The 25826-nt window shown below is 49.2% G+C and overlaps 1 protein-coding gene across 3 annotated transcripts; it reads right to left on the minus strand.

Annotated features, from left to right (window-relative positions):
- Positions 1–7276: 7276 nt before the first annotated feature.
- On the minus strand, positions 7277–25523 carry LOC144152510 (protein argonaute-2-like). Of its 3 annotated transcripts, none has more exons than XM_077683799.1 (3): positions 25386–25523; positions 18772–19082; positions 7277–15584 (listed from the first exon to the last, which is right to left on the minus strand). In XM_077683799.1, exons 2-3 carry the CDS (start codon positions 19073–19075, stop codon positions 12880–12882), a joined length of 3009 nt encoding a protein of 1002 aa, XP_077539925.1. In that variant the 5' UTR covers positions 19076–19082; positions 25386–25523; the 3' UTR covers positions 7277–12879. The 3 variants fall into 3 exon arrangements, with proteins under 3 accessions (XP_077539925.1, XP_077539924.1, XP_077539923.1); XM_077683798.1 differs by lacking the exon at positions 25386–25523 and adding an exon at positions 19635–20284 and having other exon boundaries at positions 7277–15575; XM_077683797.1 differs by lacking the exon at positions 25386–25523 and adding an exon at positions 19635–20283.
- Between the last annotated feature and the right edge of the window lie 303 nt (positions 25524–25826).

The following is a 25826-nucleotide window of genomic DNA, read 5'->3' on the forward strand; positions in this document are numbered from 1 at the left end:
GAATCATTAGACTCGGATGAGTCGCTGCCACCCGACAGACAGAACAACTTTATTTGGCCAGGCGATTAGGCCGGCGATGTCTTCGCCGTCGTCCGTTTTAAATATCACTGCGGCTCGAACCGGCGCACACCGTGATAGCAACAGCTTGTCGCCACTCTTCTAATCAACCTGATCGCGAGAAAGAAGTTCCACATGCGAGAAAGTAGATGTTAGCGTGTTGAAAAATTGTGCTAGGGGTTGTTATCAGCGCTGAATTTAAAAGCAGCGTTCAGATATTTGCCGCGATGGTAAGCCTACGCTGACCGGAAGCGGAGGTTCGGCGCTCCGACCCAGCACTGCCGGCACCGCGGTGCGGCGAGCGGCCGAAAGATGGCGCCACCTGCGCGCTAGAATCAAAACAGGCCACGGCAGATGTCTTGGTCACCGATCGCTGCAACGGAAATTATCGCCAAAATAAAGCTCCATATGCGAAAAAGGGGATGATAGTGTGGTGAAAAGTTGTGTAAGGGATGGCCATTCGCAGTTGTACAGATACCAGCGATAAAATAGTCGCCACGATACTAAGCCTAAAGTTCCCAACACCCAAGCTGACCAGAGCAACGCCGAACCCGCTGGCTTGGACGACAGTTCTTGCGGCCGCCGCCGCGCATGAACTCAGTCCACGTTTAGCGCTGCATGTCGTCGCGTGGAAAATAATGCATCTTGGCGTCGTCGTCGATTTGCTCGGACAGGCTTCCACGAGCAGTACTTCGCATTGCGCGAGCTTGCCATAGCACAACTTGGGTGAGCTCGGCGACGCGCACCGCCGCGTCGCCGCGGTGCGCGTCGACATCGCGCACCGCGCGGTGCCGGCACCGCGCAGTTTTCGGCACCAGTGCAAGGGAACACCATGCACCGGCAACGAACTGAAGAGCAACGACGTCGAACACGCAAAGTTTACAAGCATTGCTCACACAGCTACGCCCACGTCTCCTGCCCAAACGAATACCACCGACAACAGCAGCGCAGGATATCGTTTCCGGTTCCGAAAACGACTATATGACGTCACCCTGAACCGGCCAGACACGCAGGCCGATGTTTCGTCACGCTGAAAGCGATTTCGCTAGTGCTGCCGATTTGTGGAAGCTCGCGGCCGGGACAATCAAAAATCGATTTTAGATGTGACTCCGGCCTCGGATCGCTGCAAAAATTTCTGTGAGGCATCTGTACAAACTACTGAAGCCATTTTTTAGGCGTCAAAATTTGGTGTCAGTACTCCTTTAAGATTTCGCTGACGCCAGTACGACGAGGCAAGCGGCCTGTAAAGGGTGCACCCCCGCTCAAAGGGTTTTCTTGCGTGGAAGCAACCTTTAGTACTAAAGAGTACGTTATAGTAGGGTTGTTTGTTTTCGGGTTTTATATTTTAACACGAAAATGTTTTATGCAGGGATACACCAAGATTTCACTGACGTCATATCCATCACGGAAATGACGCCAGTACACCTTTGCCGAAGCGATCCGGCAGCAGGATGTCGCTCGCCAAGCACACCCACAAGGCAGCCGCCGACCCGCAAATCATGCTCAGCTGCAGATTTCGCTGCACATTTCACTTTCGTGTTATACCGATTCCCATGACAAAGGAATCAACCACATTTTTTTTTCGTTCCCGAGCTGAACCGAAACGGAACTTTTAATTATGGAAAGAAACAGAAACCGGAACGAAAAACATTTAGTTTCGACAGCCTGCTGGGGTGCGCCTGTCTACGCCGGTAAACGCCGTATTTTTGGACTCATGAGGCATATAAAGCTCTCGCCTTAATAATTCTGAAACAATTGAAGCCTGTAGTTATGCGGTAAAAATGAGTCATCATCATCATCATCATCACCAGCCTATCTACGCCCACTGCAGGGCAAAGGCCTCTCCCATTATTCTCCAATTACCTCGGTCCTGTGCCAACTGTGACCAATTTATCCCCGCAAACTTCTTGATCTCATCTGCCCATCTAACTTTCTGCCGCCCCCTGCAACGCTTGCCTTAGGGATCCACTCAGTTACCCTTAATGACCAGCGGTTATCTTGCCTTCGCATTACATGCCCTGCCCACGTCCATTTCTTCTTCCTAATTTCTACTAATATGTCTTTAACACCAGTTTGCTCCCTGACCCACTCCGCTCTCTTCTTGTCACTTAGTGTTACACCTATCATTTTCCGCTCCATTGCCCGCTGAGTCGTTCTCAATTTAAGTTGAACCCTCTTAGTGAGCCTCCAAGTTTCTGCCCCGTGATAAATCCTTTTATTTGTAAGAGGGGAACCGGAAGTCGCCGGTGTGGGAATTGTAAGGAGGTAGGCACCCGCCAGATTGCGCACGCCAGGCCACTCACTCAAGCGGTACGGAAAGTCGGTAGGGGCAGGTGGGGCATACACAACAGTTAAAAAGCAGGTAAATGCAGCAGAGACGACAAAGTGGGCACAGAGAATGGAAGCGAAAAAAAAAACCCCTGCAGACTTATAGGACAGAGAAACTAGAAGTTAGGAAGGAAGGTTTCTATGACAATACGAGAGGCAGTGCATTGGTCTTCGAAGCACGGGCGGGGTGCCTGAGAACCAGGGCATACACGGGTACCCCCACGCAGCAGGATGAAACATGTGCATGCTGCGGCAGTGATCGAGAAACTATAGACCATATTGTCAGGGGCTGCATAGAATACGACCACCGCCGGGTAAGGGGGAAACGACGCTGGCGGAGGCTTTGGGATTTGGGGCGAGGGGGAACCTCAACTTCAAGGCCATATAGAGGTGACGAAGAGGCGACTGGAGTGGTGGTGGAAGAAAAGTAGGGAAGGGAGGGGTACGTAAGCGGAGTAATCATACCTATGAGAATTTAGAACAGCGGAGGGAGAAAAAAAGGGGGTGGGAGCGATGAGAGTTTAACACAGGGATGAGGGGGACATGTAGGGGGGAGCGTATCTATTAGGTTAGCTATGAGTAGGGCGAATAAAACAGGCAAGTCGGTTGCTGCCAACCGACGCCCCGATTGAAAGGGAGAGCCACTAATCATCATCATCATCATCGAAACGCTAATTTCATGGGCTCATGTGGCTAAGTGTTGAGTGTGTTCGAGTATGTCCTTACCCGCGTACAGCTTCAATATCACAATCTTGAAAAGCACCAAGGTTGTGTCATTTTTGATAAATGTGCATAAATTCGTAAATAATGACCTCTTTATTCGCGTCAAATGATCACCGGATAAGCATTTGTTGGGAGAGGGAAACATTTGCCTCGCTATTCTTTACGTTTCATAGCTTTTAGCAATGTCAGGGTTGATTGTATTATGTTGAACGATTTATTATCACAATTCTTTATTTTAGAAATTAGAGACACCAACGTAATTTTTTTGACGATCGTCGACATGGTAAGTTGCAGCATATGGGCAATAGCGCGCCACCGCTAGGAAAAAGGAGCCTCTGCCTGTCTAACCTTATCACGAAGAACATCGCGATTTTTATCGTTGCGCATTTGTGTGCGTCACGTTGTGGAATCCCAACAGCTGCGAAAAGTAAGGAAAAGTGAGAAATTTTTTTATCCCGTTATTATTCACCTCGAATTCATAAGACATTTCTTATCCAGGGTCAACAACCTTCCGGTAGCATAAAAGGAACCAGAATTACGAACAGTTTTATAATAGCGCTTGCAATTGCCACAATAACGACTCCCACATTTGTCCGCTTAAAACGAGCCTTTGAATTAAAAAGAATAACAAAAGCATACAAATACGCGAATAGGGTTTAAAGCTTTCAGTATTTTCCCCCCTTATTACCCAGCCATAGCAACGCAAAGTCATCGGTCTCGCCCTGACTGCCGCCGAATCCAAAAGGATCCCGGCAGGCGGGTAGGGGGATGAACGGGGGCCTGGGCTAATGCCCCCTCCCTCGCCATTAAAATAAAAGTTATTTCTCTCTCTTTCTTATAAATTTCCCGATCAGTGAAATGCGTGAATTTCTCTTCGCGCCGAAGTGACTATGCAATGAAACGTCCGTGCGCCGTAGAAGTCCGTGTACCGATAAAAAAAAAATTATCTGGAACATACGCGCACCGGAAGTGTTGTGCACCGAAATGGCTACCGAAACGCCCTCCGGAAAGACCGGAAACGTCACCAACTAGTGTCCCACGCGCGCTCCGTTGCATGCGCCTATTTTGATTTCGCTTTAGTTGCGCGTGTGCGTTGGGCATCAAAAGTGGGAAGCTTTCTAGAGTCAAAACGAAAAAAGAAACCATCAATGATCCTTGCCTAAAGCGCGAAGCGTTTCCCCATGCAACGTGAGGAACGTCCGAAATCCGAACTGTCTCAATGGCGCAACCGGTCAGACGTCGGCTTCATAACGCGAGGGACCCAGGTTCGATTCCAGCCACGGAAGCGTTTTCTTCTCGATAAGTTCATTGTGTGTAAGTGCAGTGCGTTTTGGCGTAACGATGGACGGCACCAGTAAGGCATAGCAAGCTTCGCTGTAATAAATAGTAAGGCCGGTTGCAGACTGTTGCCGCTGCTGTCGTAATAGAGAGTTTTAGCAGTCCGTCTGTTCCGTCGTGTACGTAGTTACCGTGTTGACCGGGACCCGTCTGGGCACTTGCGCATTCGTCGCGGTAGGGGGATTAGTTCCGCGGGTCCGCGCCATGTCCGCGCATTCGCCACGGTCGGGGGCGCCTCCTCTCCCTTTTTCCTTGCTCTTCCGCACGCGCAGGCGCAGTCGCGTCCCGGTAAACCCGGTAACTACGTACAGGACCGAACAGACGGACTGCTAAAACTCTCTAATAACTTTAAAGAATGACGTCATTTCACGTCTCATTTAACCGAACTGGGTGACACGCCATTTATTTTACGTCCATAGATCGCGATATGGCTTTTGCGTCGGTAGTCTGAACATAGTCTAAGGCGGGTATTAGCGCATCTCAGAATAATTGCATCTGCTGGTTGCATCCTTGCGAAGAATCGTTGGGATGAAGCTGACCTACAGCGCATGCGTATCTGAAGGCGCCTGGAACTAATTAAGCGACAAAAAATTGTGGCTATCGCCCCCCGCCGTTTTATTAATTTGTATGCTTTGCATAAGCACACAGCCTTTGAACGATAGTGGTCTAGTAACCAAAGGGGAACGCGCATTGTTTATTTATCGAAGTAGGCGACGCGCAGCGAGATATCTGACGGTCTCGCCAAATTTCCAGCCAGTCCACTTCGCACTCCCCCTTCAGGTAAAAAATCATGCGCCGTTCCACTCCGTGAATGCGGATGATCAGCGAAGCTTCTTAGCACACAACACAGAGGTGACGCAAAATTTAGGTGGAAGGTATAAGGCAATTTTATTGCTTTTGAGCGTAGACAGCGGCACATACTTCTGTTTTGAATGTACTGAAAATGGTGATTATTGATAAATGATGTACTCAAAATGCATGTTCAAGTGATGAGACGTATACGTTTCAGGTCTAAGTCATGTTTTGGTATTACTGGCTAATCCACTCAAGATTTATATCTAAGTAATCAGATGCATAAGCTTGGGGCGCAAATATGTGTTCTGAACTGCGTGCGACTTTGTTGATGACCACGTGCTACTAGCAAGCACACACGGGCATTCATTTTCCAACGCTTCAGGCTTCAAAGGCACGCTTGGAGCCTTAAGAGTTTTTGCTCTCGGACGCGAAAAATGCATGGAAGTCGAAGCGTATAAGCTTAGCTTAAATGACGGGCCATGTCATACATCAGTAACGATGCGTACGACTTTGAGATAAGCGTGTAAATTCTTCATGTATCATACGGGATGAAGTTACAGTGCATACCAGCATACGTTGAATTTTGCCATAAAATGAGACAGATTCATTCTATAGGCTTTAGCAGGTGCCGTCAGTCATGCTTTGGCTCAACTGCGCATTGAGTGAAAGCGATTAAATTTGTCATCTCGCCTGCTGAAGCTACCCCTGGGCTTTCCATTTCTCTTGAGACAAATCTCAATCTCACTTTTAACATTGAACCGGTAGTCAAAGCCTCGAAAAATGAAGCGCTACTGAGCCACCCCAGGGGAAGCAGGGGGAGACAGTGATCGCTAATTTGAATGATCGCTAATTTGACTCATTAAAAATCAACTTTTTAGAGGGGCTTTAATTTAACGTCAAACCGCGTCTGGGCTACGAGGCGCGCCGTTGTAAATGGCCCTAGATTAATTTAAACCATTAGGGGTTCTCCAACGAGAGACGAAATCTCGACACAAGGTAGTTTGTTTTTCACCTCAATCAGAAAAACATCCGCCGAGGCCGGGATCGTATACTAGAGTCCATGTTATCAGCAGCATAACTCCTTACAGCCATTGAGCCACCGCGTTGGGTATTTGCCGCATTTCAAACCAAGCGACTGTGTATGGTGTGGTTACGAGAGCCCCACCGGCGCTCCATGCACACAGCCAAAAACATGACCGCTAAACACTTGAACCGTTATAATGAAAGCCTTTGCTCCCTAGTAGACGATATTGCGCATGCCAAAAGCCGTGCTTGCCAGCTAAGCGCAACGAAGTTTGTTGCAGAGAGAATTATAGAGTTGCGACTTTTTTTGCCGGAATTCCCGTCGGGTCAAACCCGATGTTCGCATGATGTTCGATGTAGGCGCATATATCCCCACGTGTTCGCATATATCCCCACGTGGGGATATATGCGAACAAGTCCATCTCGCTCACAGTACACGGACAAAGTAACAATATATTAAAGACAAAGAATGAATGACTAAGATGAAGCAAAAATAATGAAGACATTGCTTGGCCACAAGCTCTCCTTTTTTGTTTTCTCTGGTGGAATAAAACACCCCCCGAAAAACCATTCTGGCTATGCCAATGATTGTCGGGTTCAGGTAAAACCAGAGCATTAAATTACAAACTTGCACACGCAATCGCTGAATAAGTACCTAGGTCGGTTTTCACTGTGTGCAATCACAGCACATCTGCGAGTGTGCTGTGATTGCACACTTCAAGAGTAACCTCTGAAACTGTACACCTGTGCTGTTTCTTTCCATCATCAACAGCTGCACAGTTTTTGATGCTGGAACAAACTGTGGTATTACTGACACTGTACAACAGTTCAACTGTAAAAAAAAGTTGCTAGGCAAAAAATAAAAAGAAAAAAAAAACATTCTCGAAGCAATTTTGTGCCACGTCAGAAATTATCGGTAAGAGCGGTTCTGAAAGTAACAGGCGCGAGCCATGGATTTGTGGTGCAAAGAACAAACAATTTGTTCTTTGAAGAAATGAGACTAAAGCCAGTCTGGCCTGGCTTGGCATTTATTTGGTAGTACTCAGTCTGAATACAATGACATCAAGCAGAGTACGAGAACAGTATGCAACAATGGCAAGAAATTGCCGAACAAACACAGCACCATCTTGTAGATAGCGGGAAGGAACCATCAAACCAGGTATGCGAATCCTTGTTGCGAGATTAATCTGCATTGCGCGTGCAAATAGAAAAACACGAACATGGCTGTACAAACATCAAGTTCGTGTTCTCGCTGTCCCAACCCAATCACAGTTGCACAATGCTGTAGAAAAAAGATCTTCCAGCTTTATTGCATTTAAAACACTTCTCAGAACACGATTGGTGACCAGGTAGATCCCATGCACTGTTCTGTGCAAGCTTGGTCTGCAACCAGTAAAGCGCAAGGTGACTGCAAAGAAAGACCTAGGTACAGTTGCGAAACTGAACAATGTGTAAGCGGAACAGAATTACTAAAGTAGCGTTCGTGTACTTAAAGAAGCCATGAAGACAACACGTACGTGTTTGTTCATTCAAAAGACGGCCTCGTTAGAATCATGCTGACACCAGTTTTAACGTTAACTTCGCTCAAATAAGCTATATAATTAGGATAAAAAGGGAATGGTCATGCGACCCCCTCACTCATTTCCCGCAACAGAACCTATGATGGCATACCAGACTGCTCTGCGATTGGCGGAGGCCGGCAACAGCAAACGAAAATTAGGCTGAGCTTATATAAGCTTGCAGAACGAGCTATTTGTACTTAACTTTAGGGCACATTCTTTTTCAAGCAACAATAAACATGGTACAAACAGTGGAAGTTACGAAAGCACATGTAAACACAGAAGTACTGATGCGTACTGCTGTTGGTGCTGCGCGCACTATGATTGGTTTAGCTGCACAGCACTGCGGGGCTTTGGGGTTGTCTCAGACGACACTGGCCGATTAACGCAAGCAACGGTGTCTTACGTGACCATATTTGTCGAGCGTGCACTGTTTCGCGAAACGATTATTTTCTCCCAGAACAAAAACAAGCCAGGTTTAAATACGCTCAAAAACAAGTCAAAGGCACAAAACGGCTTGCCACGGTATGGTGGCGCCAGCTAGGTTCACTAACGTAAACAAACGCGCGAACACCGCCCCCCCGTACAGGGGGGGAGACACCCTTTGAACGGTCCCGTGCCGCCGCAATTGGGTCAACGTGTTCATTTCGTTTCCCACGAGACCCAGCAACGCGAAATAGATATGATTCAAATTTCCCCGGTAAACAGCGTTGCGGCGGCAATTTTAGCGCGGTTTTTATACAATGGCTTGCTTCGGCGGCGAGAGAGTGACCCAAAATGGCGGCGGCAACGCATACGTGTCTCCACCCTCTAAGACGGACGTGTGAATCAAGGCACCCTAGACTGCAGAGCGGTCGGTTCCTGTGATGTCATTGCAGACCACGAAAACACGATTTAGCGGGATAAATCTAAATTTTAACTTAGTCATTAATTTCGTAGTGAATAAAGCATCGTTTGTATGCGGACAAGCGCTGGGGGCACTATAAAACACGAAATCTTTCGAATAAAACAAACTTGTATATGCAACAGCAACAAACTAAGTAGGTGACGCTAAATAAAGAGGGGAAGACAAAAGAAACAGCACGGGCTACTTTTCGGAAAAGTAGTTAAGAGCCGACTCCACAATAACCGCATCTGCACAAGTGGAAGCAATTTGTGCCCGATTTGCTTCCCACACCATAAATAAACAGGAAAACACAGGTACAGTATACCCCGCTTATATCGAACAGCGCGGGGATTGTAAAATAGTTCGATATAGCAAAAATTCGATATAGAAAGTGATGCAAAAAAAAAAAACTTACACGAGAGCAATCTTGCCGACGGAGTCACGAGGTAACGCTGAGCTCTTACCACCCTGCAGTTCATTATTGATACGACACTTTCTAGGAAAGAAAACAATCATTTATTGAGGCGGAAGAACTGCGTGAGTGTAGCGTTCTTCTTGGAGCGCAACGCCTTGCTGGTGACTGCTTGCTCCACGGTATCTAAACAGTCGACGAGCACAAGACCGCTGCCCTCAATGGCACTGCAGTATCGCCGTAGCAGGGCCACGGCAGCGACGGCTTCGCTCGTGCTCGGAAGCGGTACGGAGTCCTCGGCGTCTTCGACAGAGCGGGGACAAGCATGGATACAAGCGAATAACAGCAAACCCAGCGAACAGAGCAAGTGCGCGCAGCCAACGCTACTAGAATAAGCTTTACTAGAATAAACTCTACTTTCTAGTAACGTTGCGCGCAGCGAGTGGCGCGGACTTGAAGTTCGGTGACACCGCAGCCCGCAGCGCCCAATGTGGCGCTTTCGGCTCCAACGGCATGAATGCGTGGAGCTGGTCCACTCCATAGAGTTTCTTAAAGTATACTTACTAAGAAACTCTTATTTGCCGTCTCTGGCTGGGGGTGGCATTCACAAATGCTTACTCGTACTTAAAGGGGTCCTGAAATACTTTCCGCCGATGCATGGATGTACATGCACCCAAATAAAGCAATGTATTTGCAATATCCTCCCGCAAGAATTTTGTTAAAGCGATGAGTAATAGCTGAGAAATCGTAAATCAAAAACCGCGCATTATCGTCGCTCCGAGTTTCCTCCTCCTTTCGACTTACTCTCCGCTGTTGACGGCGCGTGAACCTTGCCTCCCATGATGCTGCGCTCCGCAGCGGTGACGTACTTCCGCTATTGCGTTGCTCAGACCGTCGTCTGCTACGGGCAAGCTTTGTTGACACCATGAATCCCGCACGCACTCCGCTCAAGGCTGGAAAAGCGAACGAAAAATCTGGCCGCATGTATGCGACGGCCTGGCCTTGTCCTTTCGCGGTGTACGTTGCTGGCGGCACATGACTTTTTATCGGCGGCGAACTCGCAGCCGCACGGGGAGGGTCGTGCGCTCGTTCCCTTGATGCACCGCGCACTGTTTATCCAAAAAGCGCCGTATCAGATGTGGCCCCGCTGGTGCCGGGTCTTATTTTGCGGCGGTGGTAATTCCTGCCGGCGCAATGTGAAAAAGATATTTTGAACCGATACAGAACCCGTGCGCAAAACGCTTCAATCATGTGACCAGTTCAGCTTGGGGCGACGCGTGGTGGAGAGCGGCAACGTTGGCAAAACATTCTCCGCCGCGGCTCTGAGCTTTCTAGCGCTGGAGCGAGCGCCATTTCTTTGACAATCTCAAACATCGGTTGCCTTGGCAACAAGGCACAAACCGCTCCAGAAGTCAGTTACGGTTCCGTGATCCCGGTTCAGCTTGGGGCCCCACCTCGCGACATGTGGGCACTGCAGGCGTACCACCCACTCCAATTGGGAAGTGCGAGGTGCGTTTGGCATTACAGGAGGCGATGGTGTGTGTGTTGTGGACGCCTTTGTTTCGCGATGAAATGCGACGTTGTGCTTCTGCGGGTGGATAGTTCTTCCCATGGTCTGGATAATCTTTCTCGAGCGACGTACGACTCAACCTCGCATGGGGTATGTGCAGTGTGCGTGGCTAAAAGCCATCGGCTTGTGCGCCAGAGTTAAGTGACTTGCTGTTCGTCCCCGCAAACCGCGCGCGAGGTGAGTACCGAATTTACGACGGGCAGGAGGCAACCCATCCTCTGTCAATCGTGGTTCAGACTTTCAACGCATGTTGTGACGTTGTATTCGTTAGAAACGCATCTCTGGATTGTTTTGAAGCTGAATAAAATGTATGCGTCAAACCCGGGCATTCGGCTCAGGGCGTTCTCTGCGATTGCACGAAAGAAGTGCCACGGGGCTTGAACGCTTTCTTTATGGAACGTACTCAGGTAAGAGAATATCCATGTCGTGTTATGGCCGTGTTGCATTCAATACAAACGGTTAAGCGTTTGTTTTACACTTGTTTCGTTTGTCGTAAAATGCCCAAGCACTCCGGCACTCCGCTGGCAGATCAGCCGGCGAGCCGACGCTGAGCAGACGACTCATCTCTTTGCCGGAAGTGCGTGAAAAAGCCACCCAATAGCAGGATGTCTAGCTCATGACGAACATCTGGGAATCGATGATGTAGACATGTGAAGATGGCGGCGTCCAAAAACACGAAGGAAAGGGTGAGAAAAAAACGACAAACTTTGCAACAAAAGTGTGAGCTTTCCGCTGCGCGTAAAAGAGTAATACTTGGCACAGAGGACGTTGACGACCCAATCTAACGGTTGCGCTAGTTCATTTAGTGTGCTCAAAATGCCTTTCAGGGCCCCTTTAATAGGAATGGCAGCAAGGGCGGAGTGCGAAACGTGCGGCACATCGGAGACGATACGCCACGTTTTATGCGAGTGCCCACGCTATTCGCCTGCAAGGAAGAAGCTGTCATCAGCACTGAGGAACTTACTCTCTGCGACCATTTTCGGAGGAGAAGATTCTGTGCCACTGGCCTTCTCAGTCATCCGCTCAGAAGGCGACTAAGGAACTATTACGTTTTCTACGGGCGACGAACTTGAACACTAGGCTATAGACAGAGCCTCCAGTGTCAATCACTGTCAGTGCCTCAGTGCTGGGCATACGTGTGTGGTCCAACTTTTTTTTCCTGTTTTTTTGCTCTCTTTTTTGCCCCTTTCCCCTTTCCCACGTGCAGGATAGCAAACTAGGCTCTAGCCAGGTTAACTTTCCTGCCTTTCTTCTACATTCCTCCTTCCTTCCTATGGCCCACTCTGCCACAAGCGACACCCGCGCCACCGCTGCGCGCCGATGTATTGCGGAAAAGCCTGCCGCATGCTTAAGGAGAGCGAAAAATCCCACGCGGGAGAGTTCGATATATCCATTGTGAGCAAAATCGCGTTCGATTTAAAAAGTTTTAAATGCATGTCATTTTTAGCAGCATTTTACAAGGGTTGAGATATAGGCAATAATTCGATATATCCGTGTTCGATATAAGCGGACTTTACTGTAACACATGATGAAAGACAAAAATGTGAAAACCAGAGTAAAGAGAAACATGTACTGAAAAAAAGCAGCAAGTTTAACCCCTAGATCATAAAAGCTCAGGCAGTATTTTTTTTTGTGCCAATTGATTTTTTTTTGTGCCAATTTTTTTGTGGCAATATTGATGCAAAGTTCAATAACTATGCTGGCACGATGCAATCGCAAAAGTCAAAAGCAAACTCGGAAGCAGTTACAAATTCCCAGGCAGGGCAGGTGAGGTTCCTTATTTGCATTTACATGAAGCACACTTGCGGACAACTCAGGCTACCAGCCGACACCTCAGACTGCGTTTAAAAATCACCAGCTTTGGGCAAGATGGATATTAAAAAGAAAACAAAAGGAAGAAGAACAAAAAAAAGGAAATCGGTGCTGTTATGGTGAATTCAGTATGACAAACCAAACAGGTGATCCCTACGGGAGACTGTAGTGAAAGCAAGACAACAGTCAAAGCGCACCCCCCCCCCCCCCCATCCCACACACACACCTTAAAACAAGAAAAAACACACGTTTCATATGCGCTGCACTGCGCAGCCAACTGTCAACCATCCCCAGCTATGCGCAGGAGCACTAAAACTGCACGCAATCCGTTGGACGCTAAGAGAAACTGCAGGCCTCAGCGCGTTCTGGAGCCTGTTCAAATGAAGAACATTTCATTCTCCATCACTTTGTGAATCTTGACGGCCGAGTCGAGGAACTCTGTCGATGGCATAGAACCGTTTGAGCCGCTGCCGCTGCTGGAGTCCGACGCCTGCGAGCGGGCGTCCACATAGCACTTAGCCCTCTTGGTGGCGTGGTGGGCGTAGTAGACCGGCGTCGGGATGGAGACCGACCGGGCGCACCGGGCATACGTGTGGCAGAGGCCAAAGGTCAGCTTCTGCAGGCTGTCCGCGTCGAAGTCGTTGTCGTCCCAGAGGACGTAGTAGTGGGCCGGCCGGCTGGTGCCCTGGATGCCGAAGTGGGAACAGAGGAAGAAGTCAAAGTCGACCGGGTGCGTGATGACTGTGTCCACCACGGTGCCTGGCGGGACGTTGCCAGACTTGCCGCAGCCGTCTCTCCGGTCCCTGGGCATGAAGCGCGTGTGGTGCCTCTTCTGGACAGTGAGGAAGGTGATGCCCGGCTGGTAGTCTGGCTCGAGCTCACTGCAGGCGGCCCGCAGGGCGGCCACCTCATGCTGCTGCACTTGGCGGAACTGCCCCTCGCTGACGCCGTCCCGGTAGAAGATTATCTTTGCGGGCTTGACACCGTTGTTGATCCTGTAGAAGCCGAGCAGCAGTTCTTTGGCGATGTTCTTCATGTCTCCTATGATTTCGATGCGTGCCTGGGCGACCGTGTTCTGCTTCTGGATGCGGAACGTGGAGATGTAGCGGAAGGCGAGACGATCCACGCTGGCCACGACGGCGGCGACCGAGGGCCGGTTCATTTCAGTTGGGGCTGGGTGGGTGACGTCGGCGCCCATGATTATGATCATAGGCCCATGACCATGATCATGGTTGGAAATTATGGTCTCGACGGCCGGAATGGTGTTGTTGGTGCCACCCAGCTTTGCGTTCAGCTTCTGCAAAATGTTCACAATTGTGGCAGAGTTGCACCTCTTGGTGACGCTCAGGTCAGTCACGCACTGGGTCACCATGCCGAGAACAGTCTCGGCAGTGTTCTTTAGCTGGCTGTAAAACGGAGAGGTCTTGCTGGCTCCGGCAAGCACGACGAGAACCACCTCGAGATTTGGGAAAACTTTCCGCTGCTCTTTCAGCATGTGCTCGGGGTCATCCGTGGGCCTGAACTTGGTTACCTGGGCCGGTTGTGTCATCGTCATTCCCAACTTCGTGCCATGCTGTATCAACATGGAGACAAACCTGCCAATGTCGGACTCCGAGCAGTAGTTCGAAGTGTTCACAATAGTCCAGCAGGTCATGCTGGCAGGCTTTAAGAACTTGTTGTTCTGCAGTTCCCACGCACCGTTGTTGGGAACAGCCTTCGTGTCGCCTTGGTAGATGACCTGGGGTGCAGGGAGCACCCTCGCCGACAGCTTGAGCGGGTCGTCACTGACCCGGATGCCAAAATGGTCCAAGTAAGGCTTTCCCACGGCATTGCACCCTTTGACATCCTCTTGGATCATCCGAAACCTGTCGGACGGTGGCACGGCAGCCTTCCTGATGACTGCCGACGTCTGGTTCTCGTCCAACTTTCGCTTGCAGTGCTGTCCGGGCACAACCTCGCAGACCTCCAAGGGAAGGTAGCTTTTCTTCGAGCCAACTTCAACGCAAGGCAGGTTGGGAAACTGCAGACGTCCGTACTTGGAGGCAAAGTAGTTGGCCACCGTGACGGGCGGTTCTCCGAATCTCAGCTCATTGGCTGCGGCGGCCGTCACCTTCTCAATCGTGTACTTGCGCTTGTAGGGCAGGTGCGTGGCCACCACCTTCAGCCTTTTCACCGTCTTGTTCAACTTGAAGATTTGAGTGCCATTCAGCCTCATCGCAGTGCTCAACTTCAAGTTTCCCCCCCGATCGCCAAGAACCTTGCTGATGAGGTCGAGCAGTGGTCCAGCTTCGAAGAAGGCAGTGACCACGGTGTTGATGTTGACAAACGGCTTCCACTGCCCCGGGCGGATGCTTGTCTGGAAGCCGTGCCACAGCTCGAGGCCACCCCCGAGCGCCGCCTCCCCCCTGGGGGGCTTGAAGAGCGAGCGGCCCACGACGGGCAGCCTCAAGGATGGCCCGTACCGGAGGACTATGTCCAGGGCCTGCACCACCGCCTGGGGCACCTCGGGAGTGGTCACCTGCTTGTTGTACAGCTGCTGCAGAAGGCTCACATCCAGTTCTGCGGCGAGCTGCACGGTCACCCTGAACACCGCTGGCCGGTCCCTGCCCTCCTCTTCCATGTGCACGTTAAAACTCTTCTTGTCGAAGCCCAGAGGCTTCTTGGTGTACATGTTCTTCTGCCCATCAAAGACGGGCATGTTTCCATTCAGCTCCTGCTTGTACTGGTTCACGAGCAGCTGAAACACTCGCCGCTTGCAGTCCTTGGAGATGACCGTCTGCACCTGGCCTTCCCTGCGAACGCTCCCAACGTCGACGTCGTAGTGGTACAACTTGTCGGCAGAGAGCTCTAGCTCGAAGTAGTTGGCTACCAGCTGGATGGGGCGCCCCTCTTTCCCAAAGCCCTTGCGCCGGGGGAAAGGAGTGCTCCGAGCAGGCAGCTCCATGCGAAACCGGGACAGCTCCACTGAGGGATTTCTTTCGGGCAGGGGGGCTGCTGCGGCTACCGCTGGGCGGTTGCCGGGCTTCTCACGAGTCATCGTGTGAGGTGGCGGTGTTTCCAGACCCAAGTGCACTGGAAGGGCTGAAAACATTCCATAAAATTAGCACAATTCACGTGCTGCTGTATTGCTCGCTAGCAGCAATTGCAGAAACGGGCAGGGAGGCCACAGGATAGAAGGAAATGGTTAACTAGCAGCTGCACAGCACACACACTCGAATTGTGGAAAATTCAAAGAATCAAATGCTTTGTATCTCCCAACAGCAGTAAATACACTGCTGCAGGAAAATGGTTTTATTCAGGAGCCCTGAAACTGCCGCACTTAGTAGCAAAAGAAGCCCCAGAGATGACACCTAAGGCCATGATAGCGATTTTAAAATTAAGTTTCTGGAAACTGATAAATCTTGCTTCAGGAAGACATAAAGGTTCATTCCTAGAATTATGTGGATCAAACATTGTTTAGAAATGGCGCTGTGAGGGTAGTATCCAGGCTCATTAGAGTATGCCAGTAGCCAGGTTGCCGTAAAAGGTTATGCTTTGTGTTTTCATTTCAGTTTGCTCTCGCTGCACTGAATCTTTCAGAAAGCAGTATAAAAGCGTGTTTGCATTTGTACGGCAACCCTTGAAGGGGGTCATTAAGACATAACAACCTTGTTGCGTTGCGCGGCAGCCACCAATTGCACAAACAAGATTCTATGTCAGAGACCGTGCCAGAAAGTGTCTGGGGAGTTGCCACGTCTGTTTTGTTTGTTATCTAGATTATTCGATTATTGTTATCACGACAAAGCAATCTTTCGAATATGTACTTTGTCTCCATGGCCCCTACAAGAAGATGGCATAGCATAAATGCTGGCTGCTATTAAAAGAAAAAAAAGAAAAGTGACTGTTATTAACCACTTTGGAGGGAATATTATAATGGTACATTGTGACAACGGTGTAAGATACATTTTTAGGTGTCGATGCAGCAGCCTAAAAATGTGTCACATAGAGCTGGTGGCACCGTGGCACCGCACGTAGACCTTTGATCGAAAGGACATCTGGTGGCAGAACTCCTAACTTATAAGCTTTGCACGTGGCCTCCGCGATCGGCTGCCGGCGGCGCGCCGTTGCTCCGGCCGTCCCATTCGGCGCATCCCCCAGCAAAAACCTGTAATTTGGCTAACTCCGACACACGCCGCGAGGCGGCGCCGTTAGCCTAAGGTTAAAGCGAGGCTCATCTGACCGACACTGCCCGCGTTTTCAGGTGTTCGTCAGTCTTCGTTGTCGAGTTTTCACTGCAGACAAACCTCGAGTATGCGTTCGACGTGTTTTCACTCGTTCCTGCACGCAGTACAAAGTTAAGGTACGTACGTTGTTTAAAAGGCACATGTTCGTTTTGCATGCAGCCGGTTTGGTTACGTGTAAGTCGAATGAGGCAGCCCAAACTCTTTTCGCATTTCGTGCAGATGCCAGTGTGCTGAATTCTTTTGTCACTTTTACGGCCTTTTCGCGCGCTTTCACGGTGCTTTACCTTTTTATGCCTTGCAGTCTGTTTCGAAAGTATTTGGCCACAGTGCACGCGTGTTGTTTCACGGCGCGTGTGCTTGCGTGTGCGGTCGCGTGCGCACGCGAGCATGTTACGTGTGTGTGTGCGTGGGGGTTCGTGCGCGTGTGTGGCGTGCGGGTGTGTGCATGCGTATGTGGGTGGGTACGCGGCGCGTGTCAATGTGTGTGTGTGTGTGTGTGTGTGTAGGTTCGCACGTACGCGCGCGCGCGTGTGTGCATGCATGCGTGTGTGTGTGCCTGCGTTTCTGGGTGTGTTCGCGGGGCGTGTCAATGTGTGTGTGTGTGTGTAGGTTCGCACGTGCGCGCGCGTGTGCGTGCGTATGTGGGTGGGTTCGCGGCGTGCGTGTGTGTAGGTTCGCACGTGCGTGTGTGCGCGTACGTACATGGGTGGGTTCGCGGCGCGTGTTCATGTGTGTGTGTGTAGGTGCGCGCGTGTGCGTACGTGCGTATGTGGGTGGGTTGGCGGCGCGTGTCAATGAGTGTGTGTGTGTGTAGGTCCACACGTGCGCGTGCGTGTGTGCGTGCGTATGTGGGTAGGTTCGCGGCGCGTGTTAATGCATGTGTGTAGGTTCGCACGTGCGTGTGTGCGCGTGCGCGGGAGGTGCTCCCTGTGTAATATTGTGCAACGCATAAAAAACATGGTGCATACTATGTCCCTCTGTTTGTGGGTTGTTTCTGTAAATGAAGTCTCATGTATAAACTTGTATACAAGTCACTACTCTGCAATGTGCTCCGTGTACAGAATTGCGCAATGCAGAAAAACATGCTGCAAACCGTCCTTTTTTTTTCTTTCGGTAAATAAAGTATAACGTATCCTGAAATGACTTTGTTTGTCCTCTTGCCCAGATGTAGCTTCGGTGCATTAGCCTCCAATGTTTTTGTCAACCGCGGGAAAAATATTCTGCTGAGTTCAATGACGCGGGTTCGATTCGCGGCCGCTTTTCTGCTGGAGGCGAAAGCGAAAGCGCCCGTGTGTTCCAGATTTCGGCGTTCGTTAAAAATCCCCAGGCGTATGGGCGTCGGCGGGAGGGAGGAGGGGGTGCAAAAAAGGCACTTGTGCCCCCCTCATCTAAACCATTCTAACACTTTACCCCATACCCTCTCCCTCTTCCTTCGCGCAACAATAGATTTGCCCCCTCAAGGTAAAATCCTGCCGACGCCCATAACCAGGCGGTCACAATTAATCCCGAGCCCTCTACTACGGCGCGCCTCAGTTTCAGTTTCAGAGCGGTCAAGTCCGGCTGCGTGCGTTTCCTTGGCGTCAATTTGTGCACCCGTTTGTAAAATTTCCTCTATGCTTGGACATGCGCGCGCAGAGTGAGCGAGTGAACGCGTCCAGACCGATCGTAGTCGCACGCGCCCAGGCAGCATGAAGGCAGTCCCAATACTGCGACGCGATAGACAAGGTGGAGCAGTGTGCGCCAACAGCAGCCGGCGCCTTGGCCATCCATGTCAAAAGAGCCCAGACGTCGGAAGTTTGTGGTGAGGCGCTTAACGTGTCATGCTGAAGCCGATGTCAAAAGGGCATCCGTTTTGAGCTTCCTCGGGCGTGGAAAGATTAAAACTGATTTAAAACGTCACACAGAACGGTTACGGTTGAAACTTCCTGGTAGAAATCGCCAAATGAAAAGGAAGCTTTCTACATAGTTACCACGGCTTTGTAATTTAAGTCAGTCGACTAAACAAAAACCAGTAGGTACACTTGGCTCTGCAAGGACTTGCTTACCTTGCCGGTGGGAAGTGTGGCAAGGCTCAGAAGCCTGCTGCTGTGGCTTCTGCTGCTGCTGCTGTGGCTGCTGCTGCTGCTGCTGCTGCTGTGGCTGCTGCTGTGGCTGCTGCTGCTGCTGCTGTGGCTGCTGCTGCTGCTTCTGTGGCTGCTGCTGCTGCTGCTGTGGCTGTGGTTGCCGATGCTGTTTCTGGTGTGGGTGCCTTGCCCCAGGCATATTTTGATGCTGTGGTCCCCTTTCCCGGGCGCCATTCCGCCCCCTTCCCCGACCCCTGCCTCTACCCAGAGGGACGTCTGCTTGCATGGCTTGCCTGAAAGAAGAGAAGCACAACACAGCCATGAAAGACTGAACACACAAGCGGCCGAAGGTTATGAGTGCAACGCCTTCAACAACAGAGGCGAAAAAAAAAACTAGATTTCACTGCTCAGCTGCTACCCACATGTGGTATGGCTCAGGACAAATCGAATGACTAAGGCTATAGATTAGAACAATGCAGCACTGCCAACCCACTAACCACTACCACTCACAGACTGGCCTGAGTCTGTTAGCTATTGCTTACTATTAGTACTAATTAGAAATGATAAGACGTGCCTATAGCGATGGCTAAGGGTGGACGAAGCCATGTCAATGCAAAAAAAAAAAAAACACGTCTAAACCAACTAATAAAGCAAGAAATAAAAATGAACAGCGACTCTGTCTAGTCAGTGAGCGGAAGCGGTTTTGAAGGTCCGGTGAAAATAACTATGTACACTGCATCCGCGGCGAGTTGCGAAGCGGCCGTAACGCTGGGTTGCTGGTGTCGGGGAATGACTGGGCGACGCTTAACTTGACGCTTACAAGAGTAAAGAAGCCAACGACCCACCTTTCTTCGAAAGAAGCATGTGCCGTTCCTGTGCGCCACGTTCGCCAGTCGTGCATGTTCGAGTGTCACTATTCGCCCCAGTTTCCTTGAAATTGTATTATTTTGTTCCGATTCCGAATAGAACTTACCCTCTCAAACACGCTAAAAAAACTGGTTTCGCCCGCGGTGACAGCTTAATGCAACAAAGCCCAGAAGCTGGGTCTGCACATATATGGCGCTACAGCTTAAAGTTACCGACATGGCAGGTAATAAATTATCACGCCCGTGTAATAACAGAAGCTGTTACACAATAACTGGGTACACAAAGTCAAACGCAAGCGGAAAGCTGAAAAAAAGTCGTGAAGTAATTTTGCGACGATAAAATGGGTGCAACGGATTCCGTCAAGTGAAAACTAGCATTAAAATCTTCGCAGTGAACGCTACACAAATCATTTGTAAAACGAAGGTTGCCGCAGGCTGCAGTCGATAATATGACGTTGGTTAATGCTAACTAGGGATCCTAGGGCTATTTGGTTTATATCATGGAGCAAGAATTATTGGGGAGACGCAACAGGGCTTGCTCCGGCGGCGCGATAAAGTCACGGCGCCGGGGACGGCACCGACGCGCCCTCTGTCGCGAGGCCCCAAAGGGAAAACGCGCGGCTTGATGCGCCGAAACGCAGCGTATACAGCACGGAGAAAGAAGTATTTCAGGAGGGGAATCTGGTGGGCTGGGACAGCACGGGCGGGAGGCGCGTCAATGTCACTGTCTGGCGAGGAGGAAATGCAGCTTGAGGAGCAGCACAACAGATGGCGCGCCAAGCGTGTTGCCATATTTTACATGTTCTTCTATGGACGCGACACACAAAATCCATAATATCAGCGAATATACTGTAAAAATTGCCAGATTTCTTTCTGTAAAATAAATAAACAGAAGTGCTGGACATTTTAGCAGCAGTTATTAATAAACACTTCCCTAGTTACATGTCGTACTGCGCATAAAACGAAGCACTAGAAGCAATCCCCCAGCAGACGAGGTCTGCCGACGCCGCCTTCTCCCCATGAGTGGTTCACTCTCGCCGCTCTCGCCTCCCGCCGGCTTCTCAGTTTTGCGCGCGCTTTTCTTGTTGCACAAAGGCAAGTGTTTTCCATCCATGCTTCCTGAGGATGGGGTGGAAATGTATCGTAACGAACTGCAACAGTGGCTACGCATCCTGCAAAGAAAAGGTAATTACCTTTAAAGTTCCCAGTGCCCCGGTACGGTTGGAAGTGTTGTCATACATAGATGGAAATCGAGAACGTCCATGTATGGAGATTTTGATCCACGTTTAATATCACCATCTGGTTAAAATAAGTCTTCCGGCCGGCAACATAAGCTGCGCCTCGGAGCAGAGATATAGCACGGGGCATCAAAGGCGCCAGTTTTTTTTAAGTGTGTTTACACGGAAAACAACAAAAATAAAAGGCGAATCACGTTGTTATAAAATATTACGCAAAAAGTAAGTAAAACCGAATAAGTAAAAAAAAATCACCAAAACGCGGATATTGCTGTATATACTTTTCTTTGCCCTGCCTTTCACAATCAAACGTGTCATTAATGCGCAGGAAGTGAGTTCCGTGGTCAGTTTTTGATGACAGTACAGTGGACAAGTTCCGTTTTTTACAGATACACATAACAGGTCTGTCAGGGAAAACTGTTAAGGTGAGCATTTCATCCCTTGGCAAGAAACTGCAGCCCTCGATCTTGTCTTGGAAGTAGAAACAGTAATAACGGATATGACTCGTGCAGAAAGGCAGGCCGGTACCTCACACTGCACAATTCAACCAGCGATCCTCTTTTCTGCTTGTTCTGCAGTTTTGTCTCTTTCAGATCTGCTTTTTTTTCGAAGGTGCACTTGTACTGAATGCCCAACTCGCTACATTACTTCTACTGCTACTCATTCTGGAGGGCGAATCTGGAGGGCTACTCGTTCCGGAGGGGAGTGCCGGTGCGGACGAATTAAAGAGCGTCTACCCAAAAAGTCCCATCTCATGCTCCGCGCTCGCGGGTTCGATTCCCGGCCGCGGAGGCCGCGTTCTGATGGAGGCGAAAAGCAAAGACGCCCGTGTGTACGAGATTTCGGCGCACGTTAAAGATCCCCAGGTGGTCAAAATTAATCCGGAGCCCTCAACTACGGCGCGCCTCATCGCCTGCGTTGCGTCGGCGCGTTAAACCGTATATAATCAATCAATCATGCTCCGCGCGTCAAATTTCCCTTTCATTTTGTAACAGTATAATCTGTTATTAGATTCCGCAATGTAGCACACGGAGCGATGGCCGGGGGTCAGGCGGTACGATGACATACTGATTGTAATGCACACATCCGCTATAGCTATCGCGAAAGGAATTACAGTGGTCAGAGCAATAATGCAGTGACTGAACATTAACTAAAGCTTACTTTTAACAACAGTGTGGCTAACACATTCCATAAGGTGACAGCTAACAAATTATTCAGGGTGACCAAAAAATCTAATTCATTGGTAGTATTAATTGTGCCTGGTGTAGGATTTTTCTGTTTTGTTACAAATATAAAAATGTGCGCCGAAAATTTTTTCCGTGTGTCCCTTTTTCGTCATCTCTACTATTCCGATTCACCCTTTTCAATAACTCAGATTATTCCCGCCCATTATGTGTCCACCCGCAATGACCATACACGCAAAGTTGCTCCCATATTTGCGAGGACAAGAAAAAAAAATCAAAATTCCCCTCCGGTATATCTGCGTTGGGTGCGTTTTTAAATGTATAGGATATTTTCAAATCTATCATATGTACAAATTACACTTTTGTCAGTCCTTTGATTTCTTTTTTTTTTTGTTGTTGTTGTTTTGAACAGTGAATTATTTCTAGACCTCACCCCCGCGAGCGCCTGGTTCAGTGGTGTCATGCACTGCAGATTTCAATTGCCCCCTTACTCTCTCTCTTTCTCTCCGTTTTTTGTAAATTGAACCTTTTACACAGATATGTGTCTGACTGCCATTAGTAGTTTGTCTTCATGTGTGTTGAGTTACCTTGTTTGAGTTGCATCCCCCCTATGTAATGAACTTCCGGGCCTTTAGGGTATTCAAAATGAACAAAATAAATAAATATGCAAGACGATGCGAGAAGTGCATCCGACTCAGCTGACACTGCTGGCCTGGGACGGCCTTGAAAACGAGTGGAAATTTTATTTTGTATTTTCGCAAACCAAATGATTTTTGCTTAACATTTTACGCCACACGATTTACAAACGGCAGGGTACATGTATACTAGCGAGTAGGTGAGCCAATAGCGTCAAATAAACAAATTCAGCGCAATTAAAGGAAGCAAAACAAGCACCGAATCGCATGTCCGCTATTGCAGAGATGTGTAGAGATGTGTAATTCTATATTTACATAACATAACACAGCCACATACACGGTGCGTGGACCAAATATTTACATGCGATCGTCACTGACTGTGTTGGTAATATCTACTGCAGGAGTCGGTAACCTACAGCCCGCTGGCCGAATGTGGCCCGCGCGGCTGCATTATGCGGCCCCCAGCCCGTCGTCAGAACCCCCACCCCTCGATCCCCATGTCACAAACAATCTGAACGCCGATACGCCAGTTTTCACCTCAAATACTGTTTGACGAAGAGACAAGGGCAGAAAATTGATCGCTTCCAGCTGCATTGTTCCCCAAATTCACAGTTTGCCAGATTATTGTCAAATATTGGCAATCCGCTGAATTTTTTCTCTTTGCTTGCAAAGACCCCATCCCCCTCCCACCTGATTTGCCATCCAGCCCTCCACCATGTCGACTTCATGCAACTCGGCGCTACACCTGAATACGTTGCCGACCCTTATTCTGGTCTGTTAAGTGCGAACTTGGGATATGTGATGCAAGAGCGTAATTCAACAAAGTGAGAGCAAACAAGGAAAGGGGACAGCCACTCAGTTCGCCCGACCAGTTTGTTTTTCCCGCCCCCACTCGTGGCGGGAAGGCGGCGTCGGCAGACGTCGTCTGTCCGGGGATTCCTTCTAGTACTTCGTTTCAAGCACGGTACGTCATGTAAATAGGACAGTATTTACTAATAACTGCTGCTAGAATGTCCAGCACTTCTGTTTAGTTATTTTACAGGAAGAAATCTGGAAATTATTTCAATATATTGGTTCATATTATGAATTTTGTGCGTCGCGTCCGTAGAACATGTAAACTATGGCAACGCGCTCGACGCGTCATCTGTTGTAGTGCAGTGCACGGGCCCGGGCCAGCCCGAAAGCCCGGGCCAGCCCGAAAGTCCGAGCCCGGCCCGGCCCGCGGGCCCGGGCCCGGGCTGGGCTTGAACCAAATTTTCTCGGGCCGTGCTGGTCCTATCCGGCGCGGGCAGTTCCTGAGGCCCGGCTATCCTGTGCCGCAAATTCTAAATTGTTGGCAAGAGAAAGTTTCGTTGATATTTCAGGCAAAGTGAAAAGAAAAAAAAAAGAAGTGCTAATTCACTGCCGCGCCGTTAAAAGATATGATAAAAAGACGATTGCACTTAGAAAGCCTTCACATCAATAAAAGAAACGTCTGGGTCCCATCAGCTTAGTGGGAGAGAGCGGGCCAGAAAACGAGGGCACTCCAGCCACAGACTACAACATGATTGTATTTTATCTCTCCTTTTCAAATTAAAACAAACAGAACAAACGTGACCTGGATTTCGCAGTGTGTGCAGAGTTTGAAGAACCAATTTTCTAAGCAGAGCCCATGATTTTTTCGCGCAAGAATTTTTAGAGGCATGACTAAGGCAAGAAATAACAGAAGCGCAGATAAAAAAATGCTGCTAACGTCACTAGAGGGAAAGACAAAAATCAAATGGTGAAACCGGACCCATCGTATGATCAAATTTCAGAAAGGAATGGAAGAACGAAGAAACGCTATATCTGTTGAAGAATTGCAATAATAATAATAAAAAAATCCACTTACTCGGAATCATTTAAGGTATCCGCGGGTGTGCCTTGATTCCGAAGACTGGCAAATGAAGTGGCAAATGAAGTTACACGACCAACGAAAACACAGCTTCTAAGTGAGGTTAAGTTGTACAAAGTTCGGTCCAAGTTTAAGGGAAATTTAAATCTAAAGTAGTGGTATTCGCTTTGTGCTTACGATTTGTAGGTTAACAGCAAACTTTCTCAAGTTCATGTTAATATCCTGTCGGAATACGGATGATATTTAACACTCTGGCGGGCTCAGGCCGGGCTCGGGCTCATAGTTTAGAAGTTTGTCGGGCTCGGGCCGGGCTCGGGCTCAGATTTTAAAAATTCGTCGGGCTCGGGCTGGGTTCGGGCTCAATTTTTATAAATTTCTCGGGCCCGGGGCGGGCCTGGGCCATGTTCTGTATTGGGCCGGGTCGGGCCGGGCCTGGAAATTGCGGCCCGTGCACTGCTCTAATCTGTTGTGCTGCTCCGCAAGCTGCATTTCCTCCTCGCCAGACAGTGACACTGACGCGCCGCCCGACCGCGCTGACGCAGCCCAGCAAATTCCCCTCCTCAAATACACCTTCATCCGTGGTTAAGATTTATGCCTCTGTTGGGAATGCCTGTCAGAAAGCAAACACTTAGCACACGGAGTAGTAAACTGTCTTTGAAGGGACTACTGCTCACATTATGCCAGGTGCCGACATGACACTTATAAATTATTTCCTACGGATGAAAACAAAATTTCGCGTTTCGCCACTTTCAGGAAGAATTCAGGATTACCGAGAATAACACAGCTGCTGATGCAATACTTACCAGCACGCGTCGACAAACCGCTACCTTTAGAGCTGAGCGTGGAATACAAGCGCAGCTGGCGGGCTCTGCTACTTATCTGCCTCCTGCAACTTCAAGCCCTGACAAGCCCCTTTCATAGAAAAAGAAATACCCCTTTCCACGATGGGTTTGCACGGCATCACTGGCGTCACCTGGCCACCTGGCGTTGACCGGACACAGTTTATAAAAACAAAAACACTCTGTCTCTGGTTGTTCCATAGAGTTTCATACAATAATTGTATGAAACTCTATGGGTTTTCTTCCTTTCCTCTATGGTTATTGGCTTGCCTATTTGTTACCATCCGATCAAAAAAATTGTTTTAGTGCCTTCGAATTCCCGACTGCTTCCCAACCGCTCACATCTATAACCTCTGGCCCCGTAACCACAATATGCATGTCACAATATTAATTATTTTTTTTTTC

Source organism: Haemaphysalis longicornis, unplaced genomic scaffold (assembly GCF_048455015.1).
Source record: "Haemaphysalis longicornis isolate Haplotype H1 unplaced genomic scaffold, Haemaphysalis longicornis Haplotype H1 scaffold_9, whole genome shotgun sequence".
Taxonomy (NCBI): domain Eukaryota; kingdom Metazoa; phylum Arthropoda; class Arachnida; order Ixodida; family Ixodidae; genus Haemaphysalis; species Haemaphysalis longicornis.